We start from the raw sequence: 23,437 nt of genomic DNA on the forward strand, positions 1-23,437 counted from the left end.
CATATGGTAGCTTTCCCCCTAGAAGTGTCTTGGAGAATGCCACCGTCTCTTTTCTGGAATTATAACCATCTATACACAACAAGTGAGCATTCAAAGCATGAATGATGTGAAGTTCAGCTTGTCTGAGAGCCTAGCTTTTACACATTTTGCCCAGCGGAGACAAGATTAGTTAACCCTTCTGTCCTCACCTAAAGAGGAGAACTACACTTTTTTTTTACTGAGGAGTAGAGCTGCCTTTGCATAATTCTGTTACTTACTGAGAATGCCTTCCCTCCTCTATTCTACCTGTAAACTCCTGTTCATCCTTTAAAGCCCATTTCAATGTTCATCTCCTCTTACGGAGCGTCCTCTCTGCACCCCAGCAGTTTTCTCCCTCTTCTGTGGTCCCCAGAATATGTTGTACTTTTCACTTAATCTCAAGGGAGCTCATGGGTTCATCAAAACACTAATGGCCTGCCATCACAATGTGTATGATGGGCCAGGCTGGAGCTAGTGATGCATTGGTGGTAGCACTCAGAAAACTCAAGTAACAGGGCGCCTGAGTGACTCAGTCGGTTAAATGTCCGACTTAGGCTCAGGTCATGATCTCGCAGTTCGTGGGTTTGAGCCCCGCGTTCGGCTCTGTGCTGACAGCTCAGAGCCTGGAGCCTGTTTCAGATTCTGTGTCTCCCTCTCTCTCTGCCCCTCCCCTGCTCACACACTGTGTCTCTGTCTCTGTCTCTCTCTCTCAAAAATAAATAAACATTAAAAAAATTAAAGAAAACTCAAGTAACATTAAGGTTTATCTAGACCCCATTACATCATCTCTAAAAACCATTTCTTACCTTCCAAAATGGGACATGGCTGAATGTTGGCAGGAGATGATGAAAAGATTTTAGCCAGGTCTTCCGGGTCCATTCCTGAAAGGTAACATAAGAACCAGAAATAGATTCACTACAATATTTGTACCTTCTTAGACACTGAGTCATCATGAATTACACACACATACACACACACACACACACACACACTCTCTCTAACCCAAAGCCATTGGTTAGGGAACCAAGGATTTCCCATATTGGGATTTGAAGCATTGTGAAATCTGGTTGCTCACGGCAACACTCCGTTACCAGCCAACTAACTCCTATATATTAGCAGTATGATTTGTCTACCAACAAGTAAAAATAGATTTAGAGGAAATGAAATCTCCCCAGGAAGATAAACTCTGACTTCACCTCACTTTCCTTTGTTGCCTTCTTATACACACACACACACACACACACACACCCTGAAAAACAGCAGGGAGAATCAGAGTTTGACAGGGCACTAGGTACATCTGGTTTCTTCATTTATAAACTCAATGAAGTATGACTATGTTTCAGAATTGTGCATCGCTATATAAAGATAATCCAAATTTAAACGATTTTCCCCCTCAATACATGGCTTCGGGGGCTGTGTGGAAGAGTGAACGTTCATCTAAAATCCCTACCCACAAGGGTCAAGATGAATTTTAAATGTTACACAGAACTGGAGGTCCTTGAGCACTTAGGGGCAGGACTTCATGAGCTTACTTTGAAAATGAGAAGTCTCTCCTCCCAGCCGAGCCACCCACACCAGGGGAATGAGCAAACTGTAACACCTCCCTAAAAATGTACAAAGGTCTTTTTTTTTGTTTGTTTGGTCAATGCCAAGGCCTTCTAACTCAGTTGCAGCTTGTCACAAAGCTTAGAGATAGTATATATTTCTATGAATGCATTAGCAACTTCTTATGAACCCACACCAAAGCAAACAAAGGTAATTTTCCTTCCGTTTTCAATGATTTCGTGCTATGTGAATGTGCTTATCACAGTGACTAGGTCAGATGTTGTGTGTGGTATGATGTCTGGCTGAGTGGATAATGCTGTATTTGTGAGGGAGAGGAAAGAATGCATTTGTTTATTTGATTTGATGATAAAACCGAGACAATATTGGTTGAATGCATCTTTAAAAGCAGGGTTATGTTGGGGTGCCTCGGTGGCTCAGTCGGTTAAGCGTCCCACTCTTGGTTTCAGCTCAGGTCATGATCTCATGGTTCGCGAGATCAAGCCCGTGTCAGGCTCTGTACAGATAGGAACTTGCTTGGGATTCTCTCTCTCTCTCTCTCCCTCTCTCTCTGCCCCTTCCCTGCTCTCTCTCTCTCTCTCTCTCAAAATAAATAAATAAACTTAAAAAATAACAGCCTTGTGTGGGTGCCTTGTGGAAAAAGCTAGATGCCATCAGAAGTACACTTGCTTCTCAAGAATGCCACCCACCCAGTTGTCAAGGGACACTTCTAGAGAGGTATGCTGCTCCTGTTGAAGGAGTCAGGGTGTGACTCACTTAGGACAATGTGTCTCCTCTAAAGGTTCTATGTAACTCCAGTAATATCTGTAGAGTACCAAGGAATCCTCTGTTTAAAGGGACTCCAGAGAAGGTCCATTCTTGAAGCAAAGAATCTTCGGCAATGCCATAATCACATCTGATTTATCGGAGTAAATTTTATTTGGTTTTCTTAAAGCAGAGTGTGCTTAAACCAATTATTTATCAGAATAGCTATTTATTTTCAAATGCACCACCAACTGACTGCATGGCCTTCAGCATGCTATCAAGTGGCTCATTTTTCAAGGTAGTTGTAGAACTAAAGTGGGGGTAACCCAAAAGTGCCCTGGAGCCCTGGCTCCATGTTAGGGACCTTATATCCATAATCTCATCTGATCTTCTCAATAGCCTCATAAGATGTTCATTACGACCTCATTTTACAAGGGAGGAATCTGAAGCCTGAGAGGTTAGTTAACTTGTTGAAGGACATCCCTCTAGTAAGAGGCAGCATTGATATTTGAACTCACATCTGTCCAGCTAATGGTTGATGTTGCCCAGCCCTAAAATAGGAAGGCATGTTTAGGACACTTTATCAGCGGTTCCAGCTCATCAGAATCCTGGGTGCTAAATAGCACCCATTGGGCCAGGAAGAATGAAAGGCACTTCGCAAGGCTCCCATTCCAGATCAGGGAGAGTAGCCTCCGTGCTGAGGGAATGTGGGTTTAGGAAGGTGGGAAATTCCCACCACCCAGGTATAGTGGTCAGTTTCATGGCAGGCTGATCCAGAAGTCCTGAGCAGATGATTAAGGGGATGTAAAGACCGTGGTACCACCGAGAACATTGCTGTGCTGGCTTTCTCTCTCATTGGAAATACCACCTTGTCACATGACTTCAAATTGGTCCAAATGGAGGACTTCACATAACCAGACACAATTGTCCCCATTTATCCACTGTTTTGCTCTCACGATTTCTGTTACCCATGGTCAATCACAGTCCAGAAGTAAATGATCCTCCTTGTCACGTACTGACATTCCCCTCACCTGACATCTCTTCACGTAGGCATTTTATCATCTCACGTCATTCTCAGAAGGGTGCGTAAGGAGACCACACTCACATAACTTTTATTATAGCATTTTATTTATTTAAAGCATTTATTATATCATTATAATTGTTCTATTTTGTGATTGTTGTTGTTAATCTCTGACTATGCCAAATTGATAAATTAAACTTTATCATAGATATGTATGTACAGGAAAAACATAGTATATATATAGGGCTCGGTACTAACCATGGTTTCAGGCACCCACTGGTAGTGGGGGGGGGGGGGAAGTCTTGGAACACATTCACAAGGGTTGAGGGGAGACTGCTGTATAGTTAAATCTCCCAGAATGGTCTTGCCAGGGAAAGGGGACCCCCCCCCCAAAATTTAAGATACCCAGATTTCAAGTTTTGCTTCTCAAGCAAGGAAGTGAGTTTCTTTGTGAAATTGGGAAAGTACTAAATTCCTAGTAAATTTCTAATCTGTCTTGCTAATGTAAGCAACAGGAACACTGAGAAAAGTAGTATGTGCCCAGCCAACCAGCTTCTCATTTACTTTGCTGTCATTAACTGTCTGAATAACCTCTCTGAACTTCAGTTCCCTGAACTGTGAAATGGGGAGTAGGGTTGAATTGTCTCTAATGGTCTTTGCTAAAATTTTATGATCCAGACATCCTTATCTGATTCTTTCCCAGAGTCACTTGAAAAGTTTAATAAAATGACTTGACCTCAAGATTCTTTAAAACACAACACAAAACAATAACAACAAAAACAAGACACGCAGGCACTGATACAAATTTCGAGCTGACTCCCTACGTTTTGGCCAATCTTTTTACTCTTCCTGTAGGAGGCAGTCCACCTTCCCATCCAGAAATCGCAGTCACCTCTAGAAGATTAAGCTGTGGCGATAGAAGGCAGGGAACAGGTGGAACATAGGAGGGAGGGTCGGGGTATGCTGAGCCAGGGAGAATCAGAGTTCTCACCCTGTCCCCCTACGTGGGAACATTTCCAGAGAGCGTCTTGTTAAGGAGAACTCTCTTCCCTGCTTTGCTACCAAAAGCTAAGAGAGTGTTTCATCCTAGACCTTGTCATTTTCTTCCCATTTTCCTGTGTTTAATCTTCTCGAATAAGGCAGAGGCCCTTGGTGGGTCAGGTGTCTCTCGAAGCGACATCCCTGCCGCAGAACCAAGTTCTGCCACGTGTGTGGTTTGTTCCATCAGCCATTGCATCTTGTCTCCCAGTGAAGCCGTGGGAGGAACCGAGAGCGCTAGGCATTTGGGTCTAGAAATTCTCATGCCTTGATCCCTTTCCATAATCACATCCTCTTCAGGGTGGTCTATGAGCATCTCTCTAAAATGCATTTCAGGGGCGCCTGGGTGGCTCAGTCAGTTGAGCATCCGACTTCGGCTCAGGTCATGATCTCACAGTCTGTGGGTTCGAGCCCCGCGTCAGGCTCTGTGCTGACAGCTCAGAGCCTGGAGCCTATTTCCAATCCCGTGTCTCCCTCTCTCTCTGCCCGTCCCCCAGTCTCACTTTGTCTCACTCTGTCTCTCAAAAATAAATAAATAAATATTTAAAAAAATTAAAAAAAAAATAAATAAAATAAAAAAAAATAAAATGCATTTCAAAATCTAGATTTAGTGCTCAGTGGCCTGTTGCATTTATTTGGACATCAAAAGAACCAGAATGCCCATGCCGTTACAGTTCTCAAAGAGCATTTCGGTCCGCGGCATATAAAAAATGACCGTGGCACCCAGCTGTGTCACGGGTCACGTTCGGCTTTGTCCAGAGGAAGACCTCAGCCCCTGAGGAGCCCCGATGTCACTTCCCACCATGTCCTTTCACGTTAAATGCTTCTAGCTGCTCTTTGGCGCTTGGTCCCTCCATAACTAAATATTGCTTTAGCACTTGCTGCACAAAGAGCTTCCAGAAAGCAGCAGGGGAGGCATGCTAGAGGCTTGACAATCGGGGCACTGTTTCCATTGAGTGTTTTGCCTCCTAAATGCTGTATGAAAGTGACCCAAGAGCCCCGTTCCACTTCTGAGCCTTCGGTTGTGACTTTCTCCTCATTTGGAAAAAGAGACTGGCGGTGATGTAGACTGGCTCGCAAAAGGCTTGGTTCTCGCATAAAATCAGATGTCGAGATGCCTTTAAAGGAAAGTAAATCACCGCCCAAATACAGAGGGGGAGAAACCTCCATGAGCACAAGAGAAGCATGAGGAAGGGTAAACTGTGCACTTGGCCCATGAGGGTGTAGTTTTAAGGCCAGACTGCGTTTTCGTTACATTGTTGCTGTGCGAATAATAAATGAGCTCACTGCTACACCCAAGCTGGGCAGAGAGAATTTATAGAGCATTAATAAATCCAGTGTAGGCAACATGTGGTCTTTCCTCCCGTCATAGAAAAGAAACTAGTAATCTTGGATTTTCAACAGACAGACCTCTATAACTTTGCACTTTCGGAAACCTGGATCCAACTTCTAATGGGCAGGCAGTGATAATAGTGATGTTTCTCTTCCTAAGGGTTTTCTTTAAAGGGAAAGGGTCACACAGTTCATGGGCTTTAAGACAAAGAGGTTGTTATAAGATCTCATAAATACTGTGGTGGTTCTGTTCATGCTTTTTAAGGGCATTTACGTGAACGAAGTCCTTTCCAGCAAGCAGTCTTAGAAATCTAAATACTCTCGTTAATGCATGAAACCCAGAGATAGTATAAATAAAACAGGGGGCTCGGGGAGATTAGGGCTCGAAAGGAAGCAATCTCATTTGACTTTCCACCTAAGCCAAAACAAAGAGACAAAATGCAAATGGCTGACTGCTAATTGGTGAGGCCTACTTTTGAATTCAGACAATCTCAGGTACTGTTAACGGTGAAGTTATAAACCTGTAGTGTAATTATTATGGCACAGCGGTACTTTTTAACTTCTCCTCGATTACTCATTATATTTCCTGAGCACCACCTGGGTTGCCTAGTTCTTGACTAGGCCCTGGGGCGGAACACCAGGAGCCCGTTCCACACGTTCCTTCTCTGCTAGATTGATGGGAAAACTCCACTGGTCAATTTTCAAGGCATTATCTGGATATCAGGAGACAGGATTGTGTCATTCTGGCCATTGCTGATGTTGCTTTGGAATGTAGAGACTTAGACCCAGAGAATTAAATCATGGGACACAGCAACTAGGACAGTTACAAAAGATGCCTCCCTCCCCTTCCACGTGGGATTTCCTGTTATTCTTTAAAAATTCTGTTAAAGTTGGGGAACCTGGGTGGCTCAGTCAGTTAGGCATCCGACTTCAGCTCAGGTCATGATCTCACGGTCTGTGAGTTCGAGCCCCGCGTTGGACTGTGCAGACGGCTCAGAGCCTGCTTCTCATTCTGTGTCTCCCTCTCTCTCTGCCCTCCCATGCTCACTCTCTGTCTCAAATAAATAAACATTTCAAAAAGAAAAGGTGAAAAAGAAAAAGAAAATTCTGTTAAAGCTATACAAAATTACATTTTTGTGATTTTTGTAACTTTTGAAACAGGCATCTCTCAAATGTAGAAGTATGAGCAATAATATTGGTAATAATACTCCAGAACAGTTCACCTGTGCTCCTCCCCATCCTATCTCAGTCCCTCATCTGTTCCACCCAATTCTTTCTGTCAAACAGTAGGATTTTTCCGCTTCCTTTGCACTGTTTCTGTTCTTCCTTATGGTTGCCGGTAGCATGGCAGGAGGGAAGGAAACAAAACCGGGTTGAGTGTTGGAGGAGAGAGATGAGAAGTTGTCATAAGTGGTGAGCGGTAGGGCTGGCGTCAGAAGGAAGCATGGCAGAACATGGCAGGAACTGAGACCCTATTAATCGGCTCCCATAGGATTCTCAGGGAGAGGAGGGTCTGCCTTCATGATTGGCACAGCCTGTTCCCTCCCGCCTCCCATGGCGTGCCAATGAACTGGTGGCCTGCAGCTGAGAAGCTAACATCTCCCTCACCCCAGGGCCTCCACAGCAGCTACGCCCCACTCCCAGGCACCTGCCAGCTGGCTCCCCTTTCAGGGGGTAGAGTGGATGCCCAAGGAGACTTGCTGAGACCAGGAGTTGTTCTGAGAGAAAGTGTTTTCTTCTAGACATTCCAGTTGGGAATGTGCCCTACTTCTTGGTGAGATCCTCTTGATAAACCCGGCTTGTGATCTTCCGCTGAAAAGACCTTGTCTGAAGAAAAATTCAATAAGGTGTCCTGGGCTTGGGACCTCCATGTTTCTCTTGGATAGTAAGTTTATTTCGAAGTCTCATAAAGCGTGTTTTCTCCTGGGGTTCTCCACTGAAGTGTCTTGGGCTGTTACGGTGATAACTGTGACAATGACAATACTGATATGACCACAGTAAAATGGTCACCCAAGTAAATCTACTGATGGTCATCAAGAACCAAAGTCTCTTGTCACTTACTGCTTTGATTTGAAATTCCCATTGCCTCATAGACCTCACTAGGAACACTCTATGCTTTGTAAAGATTAATTTATTTCTATTTGACTTACATCTAAATGATTAAACCTTGTTTGCTCCCGTGGTTTAATCATAAAACATTGTGAAAGCAAACAGCCTCGAAGTCTGTGATCACTAAGACACAGACCACATCCTCATCATATAAGGAAGAAAGCAAGAATCCTCTGTTGTTTCTCTTCTTCCATTGTCTCGTCTCCTGTATTCCTGGTTATCTTTGCATAAAGATATTGTATTTTTAAATATTTGTAAGAGATAATTTAAAGCCCAGAAAGATGTTCTCTAATTCCAGACAGGATTTTCTTTCCTTCTGCCAGCCTCACAGCCACACATAAATCTAATTTCAGGCTTTGAAATGTTCTTACCAACCCCAGTGAGTGAAAACCTGGCGTTAGCTGGTGCAAGGGTGGGTTCCCTTCTGGGTTAACTCTGACTTTTACATGCAGCCCTTAGGATCCCAACCCAAAGTGGGGATGGGTATCAGAGTCTCATCGTTGGTGAGCCCTAGAGTCTGATACCCCCCTCACCCAAAGAAGCAGTGAAAAGACACACTGTGGCCTCTCCGACGCCTGTCCCAGATCAACAAATGCCACCAGGAAAAAAAAGCAGCCTCAAAATTTGGGCTTACCTCTGGGGCTACTTCAGCATCCAAAGGTTGATTTTGGCTCAGGTCACGATCTCACTGTTGGTGAGATAGAGCCCTGCGTCAGGCTCCTCACGGACAGCGTAGAACCTGCTTGGAATTCTCTCTCTGCCTCTCTCTGCCCTCCCCTGGTTTGTGCATACACACATGCGTGCACTCTCTCCCTCTTTCAAAAATAAACTTAAAAAAAAAAATCAGGGCTTACCTCTATGAGTTCCTTCTCTACTCCCAAATTTGGACCTGATAACTCTTTACTATCTTGTAGTGCTTTAATGCTATTAAGAAGATTTTTAGTATCTTTTCCTCATTTTTTTAAAAGCTGTCTTCAGTAGGATGATTGATCTGAATTCCCTGGTCCACAATTTAAGTCCAAAAGTGGAATCTGTATAATCCAGGTGACAATTATAATAAAAACAACTAAGGCTTAAGGGGTTTACTCTATGCTGGATACCTTATGTCCTTGATCGCATTTAATACACTAATAGGCTATAAGTATTATTATTTCCATTCTACTAATAAGGAAGCCGGCTTCAAATGGACAGATGCCTTGGTCATGCTCTCACGTGTGCTAGAGTCAGCCTGCCTGAGTCCAGCTTATGTTCTCAGTCACTCCCCCCATCAGATCTAATCCTTCTTTCAAGGAGCTAAAGACCTAGCGTGGCCATTGCCTTTGACACTCAGCTTCTCGTGACACATGTCAGAAGTCCTATTCCTTTCCATTGTATTTTCCTTCCAATATTAAGGTAAAATGCAGAGTTTGTTTTGATTTCTTTTTGCCAGACCTCCCCCACCCCCCCCCCCTCCACCCGCCATATGTTTCTAGCATGTGGCTGAGAAGAACGCAGATATTCATGTCACACTCGGGCTCTAGACCGGGGAAAAGGAAACCAGCTAGCAGTCCTTGTTGGCCTCCAGCTGTGGTTTGTACCAAGCAGTGGTGTAGGCGATCATTCTTCCATGGTTTCTGATTTCTCGATTGGATCTAAGATTCACTCAGCTTTTTTGGCTTCTTCACTTGCCTGACGTTACTGCATGGCTGATCCAGCCAGCTCTGCCCCTTATCCCATGAGTCCCACTCATCCTCCAGCTGACTCACCTGGACACCAACCTTATCCCATACAGGCAGACCTTGTTTTCTGCCCTGGCCAGTGCCACACCATCTTGCTTAAGAAAAGCCTCGAGTGTTCCTGTAGTTTGTTAATACCTTCAGCCAATGCATTTATCCAAGGCCTGCTGTAGTCAAGGCCCTGTACTAGGCCCTGCAGTCTCCACCGTGCTGAGAGAGGAAATGAGGTGCCATGAAACAGACCACGAGTGATAAGTACCATTAGGAGAGGCATGGATAACATGCTTGGGGAGTTCTCAGGAGGGAGGTATTATGTCCGTCTGGAAAGCCCTGATGGGAGAGGCACTCAGCTTAGCCTTGAAGGTTGAATGAAATTTGAACATGAGGAAAGGAAGGAGAACAGCTGGCACGGAGATACAGCGTGGGTGAAGGCACAGAGGTTCGACACGCAGGGCACGTGTACGAAACGGTGTGGTTCCGTCTTGCCGAGGCATGGAGTCCGTGAGGAGCTTTTTGGGCCCTGCGCTCAGAGGCTTTCAAGATATTAAAGGGAGGATGGCAGAAATACACAGATGAAGGCAAGACCGGCCCCCTGGGGGCCAGAGATATGTTTAACTTGGCCAAGACGCTGCTTGAAATATTTGAGCCAATTCTGGAAATCGGATTTCACGTTAAAAAAAAAAAAAAAAAAATCCAGATTTCCGGCTTCTCCTGAAAATTCGAGAGACTCGGCAACGTGGGGTGCGTTTTTTCAGGGTGGCGGTTGGCGGGAGCCAAACAATGGCCGCTTTCCATCCGGAGGGCGTGAGTTCTGTCTCCCCAGCACAGAATCCCAGCCCGTTTCTTCCTTCACCGCACCTGCTCAGCCCCGCAGGTATCTAAGTGTGAGGCCCTCGTTGGCTACAGGGGTAGTAATAAGCCCACGCCAAAGGCTGTCAGGTGTGAGTGGCGCTGCCCAAGGACCCCTCTTCCAGCTCGCTGACTCACACGTGCTGGTTGTTAGTGTTCCCTGGCCCTTGCTGCCACCCCAAACACAGGCTCCTCTGCTCTAAAACGTCAGCATGCGTGGCTCTCAAAATTATGAGACCTGGAGGTATTTACAGCATCTCTGAAAGCAGCTCTTGGCGCCCAGGATCTGATGCTGAAAACGGTGTGAATCCAACGGGTCAAAATGTGGGGTGGGGTGTGCCCTGTGTGTTTGCTTGTTTTTATGCAAAGCACATTCATTGGAGAGTGACCCTAACCCCAGTCCCTGGACTTTGGATACCACCCTGCTAGGACCCGGCCTGGGAGATTTATTAAACGGGCTATTCCTTTCCTAACTGTCTACATCTGCCCCTTCTTCTCTGCCTCAGAACTCTTCTCAAAGCGTCCACCTTCAGACTCTTCAGTTAGTTGATGAGAACGGAGTACTAACAGCTGAGAAGCTGTCAGATTCCTCAAGGGGCAGAAAATTCGTAGTTGGGAAATGCAAATCCTCTGCCAAGGTCATCGGGAAAGGGGTGGAGGTAGCCATTGTCAGAGAGCCCCAGGATTCCCCTTTTTAGCCCCGTTTGCATCAACTCTAAGGAACTAAGGGGTCGATTGGGTAGCTCCTGAGGCTAAGCCCTTGTAACTAGAGATAAATGCGCAGAAGAAAAGGAATGCACAGAAGAAAAACTGACGGAGGAAAAAAAGGAAACGAAAAGCCTGACTTAATTTCATTGAGGAAAGTAGTTTTGATGTGCCCTTTGTGCCCATTGTCCATCAAAGCCTTGCCGTGCAAATGCCCAGGAGCGTGCGTCCGAAATTCACATCCTCTTAGCTAGACCTTGGTGTTCCTCCTAGGCTGAGGTTCAGTAACTCTGGGGCCCTAGAAAGGTTGGTTTTTTTTTTTTTTTTTTTTTTTTTTTTTTTGTACTGTGTCAAGCGGGAAGAAAAGGTCTTATGACCACAAAACTGGATACTTTGTAAGGTACAGAACAGTCAGCACTTTCCTCCGAGGAGAGAACACACAATTGGCATCAAAGTCGCCCAAGCAATGGGTTGAGGAGGACAGTGTCCAAAAGTAGAAGACTTCCAGCTCCTCGTTCCTGCAGACGTCACAGAGTGGGTCGCGGTATGCCGTGGATGTGTCCGACCAGATGCAGAACGCGGGTCCCATTTAAAGGCTATTTGTGGACCGGTGTGAATTAGATGGTACCATGGGGAATGCTGGAATGGGGGGAGAGATTGTATTTTGTTGGCTTCTTCCCCCTGTGGTTTTCACCATCTGTTTCTTTTAATGCATAAACAAGGCAAATGACTGGTTTGGAATGCAAAGTTTTTAAAAACCAGATGACCACAGGCATCCTCTAAATGAGAAAGAGAGAGCGAGTTGAGGTTCTGTGACATTTGTCAGGAAGTGAGATGTTAAATACCGGGAAGCACTAATGCTCACTGCCAGGGAATATCCACAGAGGCAAGGAAAAGCTTTGTCTATGACCCTGCCTTTCCGACGTCTTGCCATACGTTTACATTTCACCCAGGACTATTTTCAGACGCCGGCACCACCCCCCGCCCCTCTATCTCCCAGCTCCCCCTTCCCATCTTTAAACTAAAGATGGAACCACTCAGCTGGCCTTCAGCATAACCAGCCTTGGTTTTCCATTAGCATTATTACTATCTTGGCAACCTTGGGCAGAATCCACTCTGAGAAACTTTCAGACTGAACAAAAGCTGTGTTGTTGCACAGGTTCTATTACAAAGCCAAAATAGAGAGCTATAAATAGAGAGGCTGATGAGATAGACTCCAAGAAGATACTTCATTTCTCTCCTGGACAATAGTGAGTGGGGGGAAAAAATTATATCAGGGCACTAGGAACACAGTGTGTTTTTCTTGAGCAAAGGGCATGCCGCTTTTAAAAGGAAGATTTGCTATGCACGATACAGTGGCCACTCTATAAATGGTTCTGTATGCTCCATGCCAACAAGCCTTAAAGCAATAGATTCCTTTTTTAAAACCCAAGGCGGCGGAGAGATTTGATGGGACGGTGACTGTGTACTAATCCCCTTTACCTTCATCGAGAGCAGTAATCAACTGCAAACACCAGGATTTAAGCGTCTTAGAGCTCCCCGGGGAGAAGGGTATTGATGCATTTGGCTGAGTTCCACCCACTTCAGCATAAGATGAACGCGAGCATTTTTCACATAGTTTTGTAGGCAGCCTGACGCCAGAAATGTTCACATTAGAGAAAGGATAAAAGATGATGGTTTCTTAGGGAAGAACCAACTCATCCTAATTTACAAAGTGTTCTAAAAAAACCATCATGGGTGATGCTAAGGTGGGCGCTATTAGTCATTCGGGGTTGGGGGGGTGCGCGGTTAGGCAGAAACAAGACTCTGGTAATTTAGAAGCCCTTGGGGTACTAAATAGGCTTCCAAATGAGTTGAAGTTCAAAAATAATTTCTCTACCCTTGCTTAGGACACACGGAAGGCTGTAGATATGAAAATCCCAGCCTGTCGGGTGAGATTCCTCTCACTGGCATTGGTTCCAGATGCCACAGTTGTGATCAGTGTGTTTGACTTCCCACATCCCTTGGACATAGGTACTGTCTGGGATGGCTGCTTCCCTGGTGGAAACAAGAAAATGATTAGAGACATGACCTCTGTTCCGAGTGGCTCACAGGTCCATCTGTCATTTGTTTCAAAGGTTAGATTGAAAGTTCCTGGAGGCTTCTGAGAGCACCACTGTCTGAGCGTTACTTTCATAAAAGTGCTCTAGTGACCTATGGAATTTTAGTTATAATCATAATAATGTCACATGAAAAGGCATCCTGGGGAAGGTATGAGAGGAATTTTAAGTAGCTGAACTCGCTATTTGCATTATTCACTTTACAAATAGTTTCAGAGCCTTTAAAAAAAAAAAAAAAGTGCACCTTTTTTTTTTCCATTATCTGTGGTTTTGGTTCTCCAAAGGGATGATCTAGGACCTTCATAATTTAAAAATGATTCTCCCGAGCCAAAGCATAAGAGACTGTTAAAAACTGAGAACAAACTGAGGGTTGATGGGGGGTGGGAGGGAGGAGAGGGTGGGTGATGGGTATTGAGGAGGGCACCTTTTGGGATGAGCACTGGGTGTTTTATGGAAACCAATTTGGACAATAAATTTCATATATTATAAAAAATAAAAAAAAAATAAAAAAAAAAAATGATTCTCCCTTAAGTTGCATCCTGGGAATTGAGACTTTGACCTACTTTGAGATGATTTGTCACCATGAGGAAGAGGGTTGGAGCTATTTCAGGGATTTGTTCTTTGCTGGGATTCAAGAGGGGATTTAAAAGTGTTCTGACTTGATGTCTCCTTGTCTCCTTCCTTTTCTGTCTTCCGTTCTTTGTTTATGGGGGAGAGGTGAGGGAGGAGTGCCTGCTTAGGAGGCTAAGGGATATACTAGGACGGGGGCTTGGGGGCTTGGAAGTTTACACCTCTGTGTCTTCTTGCCCACAGGTGATAACCCCCGTGAGAACAGGCCAAGGCTACGTGTATGAGTACCCGTCCAGATACCAAAAGGATATCTACGACATCCCTCCTTCCCACACCACTCAAGGGGTATGTACCAGGGCCATGGTCACCTGCAGAGGGGACCACTTCAAGGTGGTATTCCTTCAAAGCTACAGAGCAAAGGGAAGTTCACAGATTAGGTGTGTTTCACGTGAAGAATTATTAAGCTCACCCATCCAGAAGCCATTTTAGCCAATGTTATGTAAATTATGTTTTCTGGGGGCGCCGGGGTGGCTCAGTCATTTAAGCATCTGACTTCCGCTCACGTCATGATCTCACAGTTCGTGAGTTCAAGCCCCACGTCGGGTTCTGTGCAGACAGCTCAGAGCCTGGAGCCTGCTTTGGAATTCTATGTCTCCCTTTCTCTCTGCCCCTCCCCCGCTCACATTCTTGTCTCTCTCTCTCTCTCTCTCTCTCTCTCTTTTTCTCAAAAATAAACATTAAAAAATTTTTTTTAATAAAATATGTTTTCTGGATTTGCTTTATCAGGAAATCCTGATAGGCTTTTACCCGACAAAGCTTTTATTGCTTATCATTTTGTTTCAGGAAGTGTAAATTTTAAACCACAGTTGAAAGTACAGTGTCGATATTTCACGTAATGTCATTTTTATATGCGGTCTGGGTCGAAAATTATGAAATATAAAAAGCAAAATTCCATCAACCTCTTATCACGTAGAATGCAGTTAAAGAGCCAGGGTGTACATAACCTGGCAAATAAATCCATAAGGAAAGGCTCAGTAGTGTAAAAAATGACAAGTATGCGACATTTCTGTTCTGGGTAACTCAAGTGTTTCTCTTCAGGTATATGACATCCCTCCATCATCAGCCAAAGTCCCTGTGTTTTCAGTTCCAGTGGGAGAAATAAAACCTCAAGGCGTCTATGACATCCCTCCTACAAAAGGGGTAAGTGACAGAGCAGCCCAAAAGGGGTGTGTGTGTGTTTTTTGGAATAAAACAAGAAGGGCAAACCAAAGGGGAAAAACTAGTCTTTCTGAGAGAGTGAACGAGAGGAAGGAAAGGCGATAGTTAAAGATAAGTCTAAGGATTCCAGGGGCACGTGGCTGGCTTAGTTGGTAGAACACTTGACTCTTGATCTCGTGAGTTCGAGCCCCGTGCTGGACATAGAGATTATTCAAAAAAAAAAAAAAAAAAAAAAAGTGAAAGGAAAAAAACACCTCAAAGATAAGTCTAAGGATTCCATATTTAGGGGACTATGCTAACAACGAGGTAGTCCGTAAAGGAGAGCCAGTAAGAAGGTACGATAATTCAGTGTGGCAAGCAACTAACACATCTCATATTTATGGAAAGTGTTACAGCTTCCTCGGCCCATAGACAGGGGTCGGTGCGTTTGATGCACTCTGTTATCCGCTGGGGTATGCCTGCACAGGAAGTACAGATGGGGGAACTGTGTGTCAGAAAATTTAAGCAACTTACGTAGCATTTCACGGCCGACAGGTCCAGGGAGAGACCTTGGGTCTCCCGACACCCAGTCCTGTGTGTTAACACGTAGTCTGCTGCCCAGCCCGGCTCAGCCGAGGAAGGAGGCCCGGGAGGTGGTCAGAAACGCGGGACTGGGACCCAGGGAGGGACTGGGACCCAGGGAGGGCAACTCAGCCAGGCTCACAACTCACACACAGGCGGCACAGAGGCCGCGGGGCGGGACGATCCTGTCAAAGGATGAGGGACGAACGGAGCCGAGCAGAGCCTTGGGAAACGCTGGCCGTCAAGTGGGTGGAAGGTGAAAAACAAGGAGCCAGAGAGGCGGCCTGAGAATCCTAGCCTCATTTTAATGTCCTTTTCCATTTCTGCATGTTCGTATGCGCCAAGCGAACAAATACCAGCTCCTGCTTCCTTTACTTTTCAGGTATATGCCATTTCACCCTCTACTTGCCGAGACGAGGCAGGGCTGAGGGAAAAAGAGTATGATTTCCCCCCTCCGGTGAGGCAATCTGGAAGGCTGGACGTCAGACCAGAGGGCGTTTATGACATCCCCCCAGCCAGCACCAAGCCAATGGGGAAGGACCTTCGCATAAAATATAACTGTGATGCTCCGGGAGCCGCTGAACTGGCCACACGAAGACACCAAAGCGTTTCGGTGAACCACCCACAGCTGGGACAGTCACTGGGCGCCCAGAACGATGCATATGATGTCCCCCGAGGGGTTCAGTTTCTGGAGCCAGCGGCAGAAAGCAGTGAGAAAGCAAACCCCGAAGAAAGAGACGGCGTGTACGACGTCCCTCTGCACAACCCACCAGATGTCAAAGGCTCTCAGGACGTGGTGGACAGTATCAACCGGTTATCTTTCTCCAGCACGGGCAGCACCAGGAGTAACATGTCCACGTCTTCGACCACCTCCAAGGACTCCTCGCTGTCAGCCTCCCCGTCTCAGGACAAAAGGCTCTTACTGGATCCAGACACAGCCATCGAGAGACTTCACCGGCTCCAGCAGACCCTGGAGACGGGCGTCGCCAGCCTCATGGCGCTGGTCACCACAGACTGGCGGTGTTACGGATACATGGAACGACACGTCAATGAGATCCGCACCGCGGTGGACAAGGTGGAGCTGTTCGTGAGGGACTACCTCCATTTTGCCAAGGGAGCTGTAGCAAACGCTTCCTGCCTCCCCGAACTCGTCCTCCATAACAAAATGAAGCGGGAGCTCCAAAGAGTGGAAGACTCCCACCAGATTCTGAGCCAGACCAGCCATGACTTAAACGAGCACAGCTGGTCCCTGAACATTCTGGCCATCAACAAGCCCCAGAACAAGTGCGATGATCTGGACCGGTTTGTGATGGTGGCGAAGACAGTGCCCGACGATGCCAAGCAGCTCACCACAACCATCAACACCAACGCGGAGGCGCTCTTTAGACCAGGCGCGGGCAGCTCACACGTGAAGAGTGGGTCTGGGAACATCATGAACTCTGCTGAGTACCCACACGCCACGTCCCAGATGCAGCTGCTGCATCCCGGGGACCACAAGGCCCAAGCCCTCACCAAGCCATTGCCCCCGAGCCTAGGCAAGGACCAGCCTCCTGACTGTAGCAGCAGCGATGGGTCTGAAAGGAGCTGGATGGATGATTATGATTATGTCCACCTACAGGTAAGGAAACCAGACCCATAAAAGCACCTATACTCGTGTCCAGAGAGCCTGGGATTGATAGCTATACGACTGGTAGGCTGGACTGCCAGAGGGGAGAACATGATTACTGGTTCACAAACAAAATTAGTAGTTCACGGATGGAGGCGATATCGTACTGTTGGGAGAACACTGGCCGGAGAGTCCTGAGTCCCCGGCTCTAGACCTTTCCCCGACACTAAGTAAGTGTGATTGACTTCTCAAACCTGCCAGGGTTGTAATTTCTTCATTTGCAACATGAGTGAAGCACAGAGTTGGAGTGATCCATTGATATGCCTCAGGCAAGCAGAAAGAGACTCCCCAAGTAGGAGAGTGGGCCCCCAGATAATCATATCCTCTCCACTTCTGTTGGCATTCTGTCATATAGTTCTGCGTGGTATTTTATTTGAAAAAGGAGAGAGGCACCGTTAAGGAAAAAAAAAACACAAACCTCTATACTAAAGCATGTCTAAGGTCCCTTCAGCTCTATAATGTGTGTGTGTGTTTAATTACCTACAGAAAAACTTAACCCGACCTCAGGCTTACCTTAAGGAACACTGGGCATTTGTCAATTGACGTAGAACTTAACCAGCACATGGGAAGCTGGACAGGCACAGTTGGCCTCCTACAAGTGGGAAATTCTACCAAGCTGACCTGGGATCCCTTTCACTTTGGGGAATTCAGACATTCTACCAGGGTCCATTATTTAGAATTTGGTGTGCTGTCTTATTTCACTTGACTGAGAGGCATGGATTATCCTGAGAACTGATGAACTACTACAATTCCCTTGGGTGCAAGAGACTGGGGAAGGGAGAGAGCTGAGCCCACCCTCCCTCCCCCATCTCCCAGTGCTAAGGAAAGGTGTGGAGAGAGAGTAGATGGGGGCATTCACCATTCATATGGTGGGTTGTCCAGCTCTGTCTGTTGGAAATACCGACTTGGTGTAGAGTCATAGATGATTCAGCGAAACCAGGAGCGCAGTGTGGATCCCGTTAGAATGCCGAGAAACAGCGTTGCTTAAGGAGGTTTGAAGGGGGTTGTGGATCTCCAGGAATGGTGAAGTAGAGCAGAGATGGTGGCCTCTCACATGGACACAGACTTTACTTTTCAGCCTTGACCTCCATGGTGACTCTGGAAGTCTGGCAAAGAAGCACACCAGGGCCTGGGGTTCACAGGGCCTAACTGGGCCTGTGGGAAATCGCCAAGGCATTGGAAAATGAAAGGGTATTTACACGTTTGTCAATGAAATTGTTAGCATAAGTGAATCACAGGGGTGATGTAATGTTTTCTTTGTGTTGAAAAATAACAGGGCAAGGAGGAGTTTGAGAGGCAACAGAAAGAGCTGCTGGAAAAGGAAAATATCATCAAACAGAGCAAGATGCAGCTGGAACATCATCAGGTAAGTTCACTCAGAACAAAACCTACTGGGTATTGAAAAGATTTCCCACTTAATAAGGAAGGTGTTACTTCAAAAGATTATGGTTTTGATCCTTCCAGCATACTTTGGCATAAATAGGCTCTAAGGCATATAATAGGGTAGAAGAACAAAGAGAAAGTTTATAGCGTTGGTAATCCAGCTGGTGTTCCTGGATTATGTCCAAACAGCCATTTTTTTCCGGGCTAATTCTTTATATCTAACATATTAGGACTCTTTGGGTTAAACCTGTTGGTCTCAAGGAGCAGGACCCACTCAAGCTAGCCCAAGCAAACAGGTTTTATAGTAGGGGAATGCAAGAATAGAAAATGCAGATATAGCCAGGTCTGATGAGAGCTAGGACTATAAATTCTCTCTCCTTCTGTACTTCCTTTGCTTTTCTCTAAATCTGCTTCCTTCTCTATTTTCTAGCAGTTTCCTTTGCTTATCTATTCATTTGTCACCCCTCTAACTTTACAGAACCCATAAATGGCCACTCAAAGTCCTTTCTACAGATGGCTTTTCGTCTCAGCTTCCTCAGCTGATGGTTTCCCACTGTGGTTCATCAAATTCCTTGAAAAAAAAAAAAAAAAAGAGCCTAATTGGGTCATCTCTATCTCTCTCTCTCTCCTACAACTCAAGCCTATGGCTTGGCTGTTTGTTCTTGGTCCAATCGAAGAGAACGAGGGCAGGATCAAATGTTTTCACATTATATGCAAGCTCTTAAACAAGGGATTTGGGCAGGGCAGGTTCACTCAACAGTTGGGCATGAGGGGGGCTGATAATGATGGGTATTGCTAGTAACTGGGCACAAAAAAAAAAAAAAAAAGCAATGGATTGAGGACTTATAAGCCTTTTAAATTGAAATGAAATGGCATGCAGAGACATGTCCTTGCTTTCGGACCAGCCAACTATGTGACCTCAGGCAAGTCACTTAACCGCCACGAACTTCAGTTACTTATGTATAAAATGAGAAGATACCCCCAGCTCTCCATCTAATAAGATGATACATTTATGAACATATTTGCAACAGCATAAACGAGATAACTTCAAACATCACGTTGTACCTGGTTATATCCGCTTTGGCATTTGGCCAAGTAGGACAGCAGGGCTTTGGGGAACTTGTTGAAACCATAGCAATTCCTAAGAGGAAAGCAGAGTCGGTTGAAAAGTAAAGCTCAGTGTGCATTTCTTGTGGGGGAAGCTGGACGAGGCTATCCCTACTCTGACTGAGCCCCACCTTGGAGCAGATCACTGAGTCCTAAGCTAAGGTCACAAATAGTCCTCACCTGCAAAAGAAGGGTCTTTCCTGAGATTTGGTGAAATAGCATGAAATTATTATCACCGCAGCTTAAATAATACACCAGCTGGACGCAGGAAGGGAAGAAGAAAGCTAACGCTCATTGAGTCTGTGTGTGAGGAGCTTTTCTTTCAACAGCTCTGAGCAGCTAAATGGTATGATGCACAATTATTCAGATTCCCTTAGAGACGCTCTTCTCCACAATGTACATGTATTTACGTGCATTAGTCTCTCCTGCAGTGCTGGCTAATAACATTCACGGATCTTGACTGAAAGAGTAGGAGAAATGGAAAGGGGTCACAGACTGTCATTTATCTAAGAGTCTGGAAGGGACAGAGTCAAGGCTTTCCCAGAGAAGGAACCAGCTCTCAGTTTCCCTCGCCACCACTCAACGTTCAATAAACATTTACACAGAGGCTACAATAAACCAAACACCATTCTAAGCACTCTGTAAACCTTAACTCATTTAACCTTCATAAAGGTGCAGGTAACAGAGCTGAGTCTAAGCGCGAGCTGCCTTCCAGCCTTAGGGCAGAAGGGACCAAAACGCAGTCACAGGGGCCTGAGCTGGCCGATTCCTTAGGGATCCTCTACGTTTCACACTTTAGGAAAGTCAGACAACCTGACCGAGGCCTCCCATCTAATGAGCACTTGACTCTTGTTGGGGATTAAAATCCCTGTCCTTGAACTCCAAGCCCCGGGGTTCATTTCCGGCACAGCGCACTTGCCTTGCCCTTCAGGAAATCTGCTTTTTGCTTCCTTGCAGCTAAGTCAGTTCCAGCTGCTGGAACAGGAAATTACCAAGCCCGTGGAGAACGACATCTCCAAGTGGAAGCCCTCTCAGAGCCTCCCGACCACAAACAGCAGCGTGGGCTCTCAGGACAGGCAGCTGCTCTACTTCTACTATGACCAGTGTGAGACCCATTACATCTCCCTCCTCAATGCCATCGATGCCCTCTTCAGCTGCGTCAGCTCCGCGCAGCCCCCGCGCATCTTCGTGGCCCACAGCAAGTTCGTCATCCTGAGCGCACACAAACTGGTGTTCATTGGGGACACGCTGACGAGGCAGGTGGCCACCCAGGACATTCGCCACAAAGTGATGAACTCCAGCAACCAGCTCTGCGAACAGCTCAAGACTATAGTGATGGCGACCAAGATGGCCGCCCTCCATTACCCCAGCACCACGGCCCTGCAGGAGATGGTGCACCATGTGACAGACCTGTCCAGGAACGCCCAGCTCTTCAAGCGCTCTTTGCTGGAGATGGCAACCTTCTGAGAAGGGCAGGAAGAAGGGGGAGCTGAGCGCGCCACCAGGGAAAACTGGAAATGCTATCTGGTTTTTGTAAATGTTATCTATTTTTGTAGATAATTTTATATGAAAATGAAATATTTTAACATTTGATGGGGTTAGATGACATTCAGAAATTCAGGGAGCTCGAGGGGGAGTTTTTTTTTTTTCCCGTGTGGTTCTTATGTAAACACGTAAGCATCTAAGGCATCAGCTGTACAGAATCGTGTTCATGTGCGTGTGTATGCCTGTGTATGCACGTTCGTTTGTAGACGTCTGTCCGAGACATTCCATTAGAAAACATGAATTAAGAAGCACCTTAGTAACCACCTCCTAATGCTGCATTTTTTTTCTTTTTTTTCTTTTTTTTTTTAGAAAACATACCAGCTAGTTGTAATATTGCTATATGTATACTAGCAATTATCCTGAGCCTGTCACTTCCAAGTCTGGGAAGCACGTATACATGCAAATGTTCACCTTCCAATAATGAGGCATGATGTGACTTGTTCTTGTTTTGAGGCCCCTTTCAAAGTCGACCTTCTCGGGCACGTTGTGGCAAAATGCCACACTTCTGATGGAGGAAGCCCTGTTAGAAGTTTCAGGAAGTGTATGTTGATTCAAGCACCGATATTTCCGAAGTATTTCAAGGCCATATCCCCAGTTGGGGCTGGGTTGTTTCAAAACAGAGAGGACATCACAATAAAAGGAGAGCACATGTTTCCCCGGGGCTTTTTGATCATCTGCGTTTATGAGTGATTTGGCCATGAGGCTTTCCAGAGGGTGTTTTAAATTTGCAAAGACCAGATTATTTGCAGCAGGAATTCATAAAGACATATCAGACTATGATTGTCCACAAAAAGAAGGGATGGTTCCGTTCTGTCAGGTTTAAGTAGAGGCCTTTTTGGACTCTCAATATTCACTTGGGTGCTACCACTGTCAGTACCTGAGGAAAACTGACCAGTTTCTTAGTCACTTAAAGGTTAAGAGCCTCCAGGCCACATCCTATTCTATGAGAATCCATTGCTTGATCTCGCACCCTTCTTCAAACATCCAGCTGCTGACCCAACACTGAGCCCATCCAGTCTTCTGTCTGGCCCATGGCCCTGTGTAAACAGCCCATTGCCATCTCACAGCTCAGCAAAGTCCGTTCCATAGTCTTCCCCCTTAAACCTGTTGGTGTTGGCACAGTACAGACACAACACAAGCCATCAGATTCATCTTGGGGCAGATGAGACCTTTCCTACCCAATGGGTAAAGGTATTCTCACATTACCAAGTCAGGAAGCATGTTATCTATGGGCTTTTGGTCCCGTTCTTATTTAATGGTTCTAGTCTAGCCTATTGGAAAACGTTTTTATTTTGCAATATATGCCTTGACTTAATTAAGCTTGCTTGTTTTAAAAAACAAATCATTGGAACAGGAAGGGATTTAAGAGAGAAGAATGCGTGATCTAAGTGTGATGGAAAAAAAAAAAAAAAAATCAGTGAAACATCATAGAAGGTGCTTTTGAAAACAGCCGTGATTGTAGCTCTCCAAGATCTCTGTCAAAAGATGATTACAAGTTGTATGGTTATATGACAAGTAAGCTTGTAGGGAGGAAGGAGACTGCTGAAAATCAACTAAGCAGGAGTTCAAAAGTGTCCCCATAGATTCCATTGTATAATAATGTGTATTTCTTAGGAGATGACAGACTTGTTCTAAGCTACGTGGTGACATTTCACGTTTTCGAAACCAAAACATTCAGTCTGTATTACTCTTTCCCATCTTGTATGTAAAGGTTATTTTTAAAACATTAAATTTTTAGATCTCGATTTCCAAAGGCACTGGGCTTTCTTTTCCATATTTCTCTTTGTCACAGAGCAATACTAGAGATCTGGATTTTTTTAGGAGAATTGAGAGTTGTGTATTTTTTCACTTGGTGTCACTTCAGAGTGTATTTACATATGAAGAAAATTCTGCGATCTGTGGACATTGCCAAACCCAAATATCTGGAACAAGGCTTGGCTTCCCCAGAAAGCCTGTCCATTTAAATCATGGGTACGATGATTTCTACCATCATAATACGGATGATACCATTTGTGAGGTTTTAGAATCGAAGAGAATTGCTTAATTCATTTTGGAAGAGACATAAAGAAACAGTTAAAAGAAAACTAGATTTGATGAAAATTAGACATTCATATGCACATAAATTATTTTTAATGTTTAGCCCCCTCTTTCACACAGGTATCCTAACTGTGAGATTAACAGATGAAGTTATTTG

The 23,437-nt window shown here is 45.4% G+C and overlaps 1 protein-coding gene across 3 annotated transcripts in view; it reads left to right on the top strand.

Annotated features, from left to right (window-relative positions):
• NEDD9 (neural precursor cell expressed, developmentally down-regulated 9) overlaps positions 1–22,988 on the top strand; it is a 186,311-nt gene extending 163,323 nt beyond the window's left edge. For all 3 annotated transcript variants that reach the window (XM_045497402.1, XM_045497401.1, XM_045497400.1), the window contains 5 exons: positions 14,007–14,108; positions 14,862–14,963; positions 15,925–17,160; positions 18,485–18,574; positions 20,656–22,988. In XM_045497402.1, the coding sequence (XP_045353358.1) occupies positions 14,007–14,108; positions 14,862–14,963; positions 15,925–17,160; positions 18,485–18,574; positions 20,656–21,165 (2,040 nt within the window). In that variant the 3' untranslated portion in view covers positions 21,166–22,988. The remainder of the gene's footprint in view (positions 1–14,006; positions 14,109–14,861; positions 14,964–15,924; positions 17,161–18,484; positions 18,575–20,655) is intronic.
• The last annotated feature ends 449 nt before the right edge of the window (positions 22,989–23,437 follow it).

The sequence above is a fragment of the Leopardus geoffroyi genome, chromosome B2 (genome assembly GCF_018350155.1).
Source record: "Leopardus geoffroyi isolate Oge1 chromosome B2, O.geoffroyi_Oge1_pat1.0, whole genome shotgun sequence".
NCBI lineage: Eukaryota > Metazoa > Chordata > Mammalia > Carnivora > Felidae > Leopardus > Leopardus geoffroyi.